Source organism: Numida meleagris, chromosome Z, assembly GCF_002078875.1.
Source record: "Numida meleagris isolate 19003 breed g44 Domestic line chromosome Z, NumMel1.0, whole genome shotgun sequence".
Classification (NCBI taxonomy): domain Eukaryota; kingdom Metazoa; phylum Chordata; class Aves; order Galliformes; family Numididae; genus Numida; species Numida meleagris.
The window spans coordinates 9,569,827-9,578,962 of NC_034438.1; the positions used below are offsets into that span (position 1 = coordinate 9,569,827).

The 9,136-nt window shown below is 50.6% G+C and overlaps 1 protein-coding gene and 2 long non-coding RNA genes across 4 annotated transcripts; 2 read left to right on the forward strand and 1 right to left on the reverse strand.

Annotated features, from left to right (window-relative positions):
* Positions 243 to 1,597, forward strand: LOC110390172. The gene is made up of 2 exons (XR_002433613.1): positions 243 to 803; positions 929 to 1,597. It is a non-coding gene; the product is annotated as an uncharacterized LOC110390172 (long non-coding RNA).
* On the reverse strand, positions 818 to 3,784 carry LOC110390171. Its single transcript, XR_002433612.1, has 2 exons — positions 3,699 to 3,784; positions 818 to 1,105 (listed from the first exon to the last, which is right to left on the reverse strand). It is a non-coding gene; the product is annotated as an uncharacterized LOC110390171 (long non-coding RNA).
* Positions 3,876 to 6,968, forward strand: PMAIP1 (phorbol-12-myristate-13-acetate-induced protein 1). 2 transcript variants are annotated; one of them, XM_021381379.1, is made up of 2 exons: positions 3,876 to 4,012; positions 4,302 to 6,968. In XM_021381379.1, the coding sequence occupies exons 1-2, from the start codon at positions 3,961 to 3,963 to the stop codon at positions 4,412 to 4,414; spliced, it is 165 nt and encodes a 54-aa protein (XP_021237054.1). In that variant the 5' UTR covers positions 3,876 to 3,960; the 3' UTR covers positions 4,415 to 6,968. The 2 variants fall into 2 exon arrangements, with proteins under 2 accessions (XP_021237054.1, XP_021237053.1); XM_021381378.1 differs by having other exon boundaries at positions 3,897 to 4,036.

The window sequence follows — 9,136 nt, forward strand, 5'->3', positions numbered from 1 at the left end:
GGGAGAGCACAGATGTACATGAACAAGGAGTGTCATTCACCTTGTGTAAGAACATGACATGACTAAGCTTCCAAGGAAAGCAGGCTAGAAAAACAGCAAAGGAGGGAGAGTGTATGGTTAGTGGTGAAGCAATTAGGTAATATTTAAACAGCAGATAAGTTTCTTTTCTTACCTGGTGCTAGATCAAACCAGCAACTCAAAGATGAATTATTTCACATAACCATGTGAATCTGCATTGACATCTTCCCTTGTGGATGTGAAAACGCAGAGGAGTCCCCGGCTTTGCAGTGTGAAAAGAGAGGATGAGGGCAATGCCCAGGGCAGCAGTGGTGGTGTCCCCATTCTTGGAGACACATGGACATGGCATTAAGGGATGTGGCCTAATGATGGGACTCGGTAGGTCAGGCTGATGGTTGGACTTGGCGATCATGAAGTTCTTTCCCAACATTCATGATTCTGTGATTTTACTGCTAACAGCAAGAGCAAGCCCAGCAGTACAGCCACCAGAGCATGGCCAACAGGACGAGCCATTTCAGCAGTGAAAATCCTGACGGCCCGCTGAGGCTGGCACACAGCCACTGCCATGCACCGGCATGGCCGCACCCACCGCGCTGCGGATGACCTTTGGCTCACACCCCCCGCAGCACAGCTCCACTTCCTGCTCCAGCACTCATTGCAGGAGCTGCCGAGCTGTGGTCTGCAGAAAGAGGAAGGGAGAGAGCAGCACACAGCCCCTCTGCGAGCACAGAGCCGTCAGCGCCGAGCTGCAGGACTCGATAGCGAGGGATTCTCATAACGAAGCGGTAGCAATGATTTATTTAATTTTATAGAGAGGCGCTGCTTGAAGCTGATTCAGCACAAGCATTAGAGTTCAGAGAAAAAAACGTCCGCTTTCCTTTCACTCCTGCTCTTGTTTTCGTTTCTGCAGCATTCGTTTTCCTTTTGTCACATCTGCCCACTGGCATTACTCATGCTGCAGGTTGGTCACGCGCTGCTCTTGATCTCCGGTGCTGCTCAGACCGCAATGCCTGACACTGGCACAGCTCCACGCACAGCATCTCAGGATTCTCCCTTCCCAGCTGCATAATCCCTCAAACTTCAGATGCTGATAAACGGAAAAACATCTCTGAGGTCTGGGAGCTGCTCACCTTCGTTCCCACCCATTGACCCCAGCCTGTGCCCATGGGGGGTCCCATGGCACCGCAGCTTTCAAGACCAGTCTAAGGAGCAGCCTCCTCGGGCCCTGCTCTTCCCACAGCCACGCTGCTTTGTTTAGAGGAACTGAAACCAACCACGTCAGAGCTCATTGGCAGCCTGTAACTGCAGCAGGCTATTTTTCACTCCACCACATTGTGCAAGGCGGAGAGTGGCCCTGTGGCCACAGCCTCGTTGCCCACTAGCACCCAGCAAGCTCCTCCTGGGGCAGTGTGCTCCCTGTGCTGCACGGAGGAGGGCAGCAGCAGCAGGGCATGCAGAGGTGATCACTGCAGGAGCTCTGGTCCATTAACCCAATTTGCACACTGAAGCCTCTCACTCTTCTTATTGCCCTACCACTGTTCTTAAGTAACATAAAGAAATAAATGAACCTTGCCAATCAGCTTGTCCACAGAGCTGTGACTTGCTGCCCTGGCAGGGGGAAGCATCTCCTCCCCTGCATTCACCTAAAAGAAGAGTCTGTTTCTTGGTGCTGCTGCCGGAGCAGTAGGATGAGCTACCTTTAAAGGCTGTTCGACTTTTTGGCAAGGGAGCCTTGCTAAGCAAGACAGATGTTCAGAGGATGGAGCATCTCTTCTATGAACAAAGACTGAGAGAACTGGTCTTGGACAGCCTGGAGGAGAGAAGGCTGCAGGGACACCTCATTGTGGCCTTCCAGTACTTGAAGGGAGATTATAAGCAGAAGGGGGACTGACTTTTTACACAGTCTGCTAGTGATAGGACAAGGAGAAATGGTTTTAAACTAAAAGAAAGGAGATTTAGATTAGATATTAGGGAGAAATTCTTGACTCAGAGGGAGGTGAGGCCCTGGCACAGCTGCCCAGAGAGCTGTGGTGCCCCATCCCTGGAGCTGCTCAAGGCCGGGTTGGATGGGGCCCTGGGCAGCCTGAGCTGGTGGGGGACAACCAGCCCATGGCAGGGGTTTGGGCTGGGTGGGCTTTGAGGTCCCTTTCAGTCCAAGACATTCTGTGATTCTATGATATATCAAGATTGAGGGGCACTGGTTTTTATGCCTGATTAGTAGATCTCTCTCCAAATCCACACAGAAGAGCAAGACCAAATCATTTCTGTCTCTGCCAAACTGGCTAAATAAACGCTCACAGCAATTCTCCTTTCCCATACTTCACTCCTCTGTTCCTTCTCCTCACTTTTTGTTCCGTGGGGAGGAAAACACACAGGCCAGTATGTCCCTGCTCCCCATGCTGCCGGAGCTGCTGAGCATCGCTGTTTACTGGACTGCAAGCAGCACGCGCTGCAGCCCAGGGGACACCCGTCACATGGGCGACGTGCTCCAGGGCTGTTTGCTGCCTCCCTGCCACCTAGAACCAACAGACCTGTTTGGAAAGAGAGCTTCTCCCATAACAGGAATCAAAGGCCAAAGGGCAGCTTTTCCCACATGGGCCTGTGTTACAAACACGTGTGTTGGCATGGATGCAAAATGACCCTAAAAACACGTCTAGCCAATATGCCCATACACCACGTAGGTTTTATATCACAGGGTGAGAGATAAGGGCAATACATTCCCAGACACAGGAGAGCCTCAGAGGGCCCTGGCACACTTCAGGGTGCTGCAGCCTTGGCTGTGCAAAATCTACATCTGCCTGTGGATTCCATCAGGACACCACAGCCCGAGATACGCAGGCAGAAGGGGCTCTGAGCTGAGCTGGTGAAGTCCCCTCTTCCCACAGACAGCAAAGACATCAGCTTTGTAGACGCTTGTCCCAGAGGCTCCAGTCCCAGAAGAAAGCGCTCCTGACAGCCCTGCTGCAGTGTCTTTTCCTCCTTGTTGCAGCACAAAAGGTGGGTACACACTGCACCCAGCCACAAATCAGCTTTGTTGCATCTGGCCCTTCTTGCTCTCTTTCTGTCAGCCTGTTTTCGTTTTCTTGTAAACACAAACAGCCATCCTCCCTGACATCGCACCAAACTTTCCTGCAGACAGATGACTCACTCACAGACCACTGGCAGCTCTCCCAAAAGCATGCTACAATCACAAAGTCACAAGGGCCACACGGTAATTTCAGCTTTCCTTCCGCGTAGCACAACTTGGAATCGCAGGTGTGCACTGGGGCTGCCAGGGCTGCCCGGGCACAGTGTGCGGGTCCAGCAGCAGGAGGGGGCCCTGAGCTGCAGGCATGGGTCTGCTCCCTTCCGTCCACCTGGTTTGAGGACAAGGTCACCAGCACGTCAGAAAATATTACAGCTTAGTGCCTGGAGTACCTGCTGGCTTACAGCAAGCAGAGGTCTCTTCGCGTCACCTTGCCCACCACAGGCACGCTCCATCCTTGGCTGCTGCTTGCCCAGGCACATCCTACCCCTCTGTGCCTCAGCACCAAGCACACTCCATCCTTCCACCCCTCATTGCCCAAGCACTTCCCACCCCATCTCTCCACTCCTTCTTAAAGCAAGCACACCTCCCTCCTCCTCCCCGTCAGAAAACACAGCCCTCCAACCCTCATACCCATCCCCTCCCCGAAACACACCCCATCCCTCCACACTCCGGACCCCGCTTTATTTCGGCACACCGCGGCCCGGGCGCGCTCCGACACGCTCCCGCCACGGGGGGGGGGAGTGATTCCCGCGCTGTTCGTTACGTCACAATGAGGGAAAACCCCGCCGCGCTCCGCTCTTAGGGCGCGCTATCGCCCCGCCTGCCCGCAGTCGCCCGCCGCCGCCGACCCGTGCTGAGTGCCCGCGAGCTGTGCCGAGCCAATCCGAGCGGTACCGTGCGGAGCTGTTGCCGCGATGATGCCCGGCAAGACGATACGCAAAACCGTGCCTCCCGCCGCGCCTGCAGGTAGGGAAAGGCGAAAGGAGACAGGTATAAATTCTTTTGTGGGGGTTTATATTGGAAAAAAAACCATACTTTTCCCTTTTTCTTTTCCTTTTTCTTCTTTTCTTTTTCTTCTTCTTTTCCTTCATCTGTTCCTTCTTCTTCTCCTTCTTTTCCTTCTTTTCCTTTTTTCTTCTTCTTTTTTCTTCTTTTTCTCCTTTTTCTTCTTCTTTCTCTATTTCTTTCTCTTTCTTTCACCAGTATCGCTACCTAGAAAATACCTCGTTAGAATTAAATCCCCATCTCCCTGCAGAGCGGGACGTGGTGGCTGAGTGTGCACTGGAGCTGCGCAGGATTGGGGACAAGGCAGACCTGCGGCAGAGGATCCTGAACCTCATCATGAAACTGTTCTGCCCCAAAACGTGAGCCACCGTGCCCGCGGTGCTCAGAAAGAGAGGGGAGACTTCGGCTTTGCAGATCTGGAACGAGAGATTTCACTTACACTGGGAGACGGAGAAAGCTCTTTGACTTGTGTTTTGCTACCTGGAGCCACCAAAGGATGACTGTCGCTACATAATTTCTTTGGGAAGTGTTACAGCATTATCGCTTAATGGATGCCAAGTGGAAAAAAAGAAGGCGATGAGCACAGCCCCTTGCTATGCAGCGGGGGGAGCATAGGGCAGGTTGGAACTTCCCCTTCTTGGGGCTGGGGAGCCTTGTGAAAACCCCACTTCCCCTCTTGCGTGCACATCCCACATCCCACCCAGGAACCGGCGGCACCTGCGGGGAGAAGGTTCTGGAACACAGAACTCAGTGTTGTGGAACGCGGGGCCATGAATCACGAGGTGAAAGCCGGCGTTCAGGTTCTGACTGCTCTTATCTTCTACAGCGTGCATTCTGCTGGACGGGGAAGTGGTGCTGCTGGGGATATCTCATTCGTTCATTAGACCACTGCATAATTTAAAGGTTATTTGTTGTAACAAGTGACTTTGGGGATAAAAAAAATTGCAATTCTGTGAAGTAACGTGACATTGCACAGTTCTAGTCTATAGATTATATATATGTATATATTTGCATATATATATTACATATATATAAAATATAAATGTGTAACCCCCTTATAAGAGAGGAGTATTTCACAGAACTATTAAGTGAATGCTACTTCTTTAGGCTCAAAGAATAGTACGAAAAAATGCTCAAAACATGATGGAAATACTTTATATTAACCAGAAGAAATAATTATATTTTCTGATCATACAGGAAGTACTTCTCGCATTACAGAGGGGAGCATAATTTAGTATATCATTAAATAAGTCATATGAATGTGTATTACACAAATACTGATATTGAGGTATGTGTGTTGAGCAGAAGGTTTCTTCCAACATTGAAAAGAAGTTCCTGATGACAATACAACACCACTGCGTGTTTACATGACTAGCAAAATAGTTCACCTTCTGAATTTTCTGAATTTTCTGAATTTTTCTGAAAACTCGAATTTTCTTCAGAACATCATTTTTTCAAAGAAGGAAGCTGCCTCTCTTTGAAGAAATCATAAAACAGATTGTTACAGTCAGTACAGGAAAGCAGCTGCAGTCTTCAATCGTACTCACAGGGAAGATTCTTCCCTTGTACTTAGTTTCTCTTTCATTTCATGGCATGCTCATTTTGTTTCCGGAACGGTGGAGCCACTGCAGCTCCCGGAGAGGGGTGACGCACTGCTGTCCCGCGGGGTCTGCTCAGTGGCTCCAGAGGAGCTGCACTAAGCTCACGGCCCAGGCAGGTGCCAGCTCTGCACGTCACTTCTTGCTCCCGAACAGTGTTCTTTCCAAGGTGCACGCTAGCAATAAAATGGCCATAGCTGGTGACATTTGTCGCTACCTCTTCAATCAGTGTTCAGAGATGTGCAGAATACCCATCTCCTTCAGGAGATGTAGCACAGAAAGTCAGGTGAGGCCACACGCTTGCTTCTCTAGCTGAGCTCTGCTCTGGTATGCAACTGTACTTGCGTTGTGTAAGGGCACATAGTTGCACCTCTGAATTCCAGTTCAGATTACTGGAGTTTTTCCTGCCTGGTAGTGATTTTCTGCTTTTATTTATACTGCGTGTTTCAGCTCGCTCTCCTGCCTCTGCCTTTGCAAATCTGTCGTGACGTAGCTGACACAGATTTGCTTGCTCTGCCACAACCAGCTGTGCGAGGCTGCTGCTCCTTGGCACTGACCCCTAAGCAGGAGCAGGAATAGCTGTAATTCATCTTCGTGTCGCAAAGCAACATGTTTCACCAACATGTACAGACATCAGTTTTCCAGGTATAAAAAAACTGAATGCAAAGAGTTTTGCTTAAACACAGCAGAGTGTGCTGCTCAGCAAGGCTGGCCACCCTGAAATCAGTGGGAACAGCAGTGCTGCATGGCCTGGTGACACCCCATGGGCTATGCCTGGCTCAGGAGCACACAGCATTTGCATTAGGAGCTGAAACATATTTGGATAAAAGTGTTCTGCTTCATGTATGCTGCTTAGAAATTCTGTAGGAAATTAGGCACAGGGTTCACGGCGCCCAGGCAATAATTCAAGCTGTAGCACACACAAAAGTTATAAAAAATAATAATAAAAAGATGTCCTCATAAATGCATTATCATGGGGGCATCTGCATGAAATACCAGTGCAAGTGTTTTTCTGCCTAGATCTGTAAGGACTATTTGCTTTCTGTGAAATATTTTTATGTTTTTTCAAGGTTTGTCAAATGCTAGCATCCAGTAAGCTCAGGAAAAAGACTGTATCCACGTGATCAGTGCCAGTATGTGAGCCACCCTATGTCCTCCCCACATGTCCTTTTGTTGCTTCCTCAAAGCATTTGCTATTACATGATGTATCAACACAAGTTTGTTTTTCTTAAGGCCAGATATTTCCCTGTATGCTCCATGCATGTATGTCTTGAAGTCTTGTTGAGATAATAAATGTGAAGTGCTAGCAAGAAAAATAAGTCATTGTTATAACTGGTTTTTCTGAGGGTTGTGAATGAGCAATCATATTATACAAAATCCTTCCAAATAGGTGGAAGTCAGAGGGCATACACCAAAGCAACAGCAAACTGAGACGCAGCATCTTTTAAGAGGAACAACACATAACTGTGCCCTTTAACTTCAAAATGAGCCATGAAGGCACCTGTTCTAGTATTTTCTAAAGTCTGCTCGTGCCAGGGGCACTATTACCACCACCAGAGCTTTGCAGCTTTAGGTCAGAGAATCTTTGGGCATCAGTGAAAGGCAAATACTGACGCTGAGTTTTGGGGGCTTTATTTTGTTTTTGGATGCAGGCAGAAGGACATGCCATGTTTCACCATCTCAGATTTCTAATTTCTCCAAAGTCTGATGTTGGAGCTCTGGAAGGGCGGAAATTCCACTCTGCTTACCACGAGGGAATAGCGAGGGGTGGCACAGAGCTTCCTCCTCAAAGCTTAGGTCCAAGGACACAGAGAACCCAAGATGCTGCCCACAATGCCACGTGAGACACATGTCCCAGCAAAAGAGAGGGATAAAACTCCCTGGCTACAGGTTCTGAATCTGGTAAATGACAAAAACATTAAAGGCAGCACAATGGCAGGCAGTAACTTGCTCCTTTGGGGCACAAAGCCCCCACCTCCCGGCTGAGCATGGCTCTGCTGTTTGCAGGGCCCTGACTCAGCCTGAGCACCTGGTGCCTCAACCAGCCACCAACACCCCCTGCCTGACCCTACACGCACCACCCGGTCACGTTTACACTGTGCTCAGCTGGGCGAGAACCTGCTTCGTGCTAGCAGCCGGCGTGGGGCTGGATGCACCAGTGGTATTTCATAAAGAAATTGCTAGACAACGGACAACAGAGAGCACACTCCTCCTGGATGTTTTTCTAAGTCATTCGGAAAGCAATAACTCATACATGTATTTTTAGCATACACTCTGGAAGGCACTTATTTTCTTGTTTTCCTCTCGTTGACACGAGACGGCACAAGGCCATGATGTGCGACTGCAGGGATGGAGCAGCAGAAGTACAGGGATGCAGTGTGCTGGCTTTCAGACCGGAAGGTTTTCCGTAAAGCAAGTGGAAGGACAGCCAGTCAGCAATAGGCCTGACGTTGCTGCAAACATGGGGCTTTGCCTGAGTGCGTCAGCACTGTCTGGACAATGGTGTGAATGTACCAAGGCTGCTGCCCGCCCTTTTCCTGCACTGTCTCTCGGCAATGCAAATCTCAGCAGTCCATGAGCCCTCCAAAGCACTGGATAAAGCTGGGGAGTGGCCCTGGGGTTAGTGGCACCCCGCGTACTTCTGCCATTATGTGGCTTTGTGCTGTTTGGGTTTCCCTGCATTACCACTCTTGTTTCTCCTCCCTGGACTCCAAGCTGCCAAATCCGACCAGGGCACACTGCCACCTTCACTGCATAGCAGGGATTCACGGCCAGGCTTCCTTCCCCTCTGTGCTCCTCAAGGGGACGTGACCGAGATGTGACGGAGCAGGAGGCCAAGTTCGCTCCATGTCTGGCTCAGAGGAGGAACCGGGGCAGTTCCTTTCCCCTGCAGCAGCCAGGATTTCCCCGGTGCTGCACTGCAGCAGAGGCATGGCAGGGAAGGCACATCACCAGGAAGGGGAGAATGGCAGGAACTCCAGAGCCTGTTTGCTCAGCAGTATCAGACTGATTCAGAAAGGTGAGGCCATGTATATGGGACTATCAGCAGAAAGGCAAGAAGGTTCTGACTGCTGGGAAACTTGCTTCCAGGCACAGGTTGACATGATGCAGATGGAAGGGAAACTCCTTGTTTTGGGAGAGGGTCCTTACTGGCATCAGAAGGGGTTTTCTTTCTTGGCCAACCATACCCTGGGTGCCTCAGGCCTAGTACTGCCACCGGGAGAGGGGAGGGATTGTCCCCTCTGTGCTGAGTGGCCTCACCTCCAGCACCAGGTGCAGGCTGGGTGCCACAATATAGGGACAGAAAGCTGTCACAGAGCACCCGACGGAGTGCTGCAAAAGTGGTGAGGCTCTGGAGGACAAGGTGTGTGTGGGGTGGCTGGGGGCCCTCAGTGTGCTGGGCCCAGAGCAGAGGAGCTGAGGGGAGGCCTCATGGCGGCTGCAGCTCCTCACAGGGAGCGGAGGGCAGCGCTGAGCTCTGCTCTCT

Bases quoted from the DNA above. Each gene is read 5' to 3' on its own strand.
- PMAIP1 (XM_021381378.1), top strand. From the start codon at position 3,961: ATGATGCCCGGCAAGACGATACGCAAAACCGTGCCTCCCGCCGCGCCT. The intron at 4,037-4,301 runs GTATAAATTCTT...ATCTCCCTGCAG, and splicing joins GGAAAGGCGAAAGGAGACAG to AGCGGGACGTGGTGGCTGAG.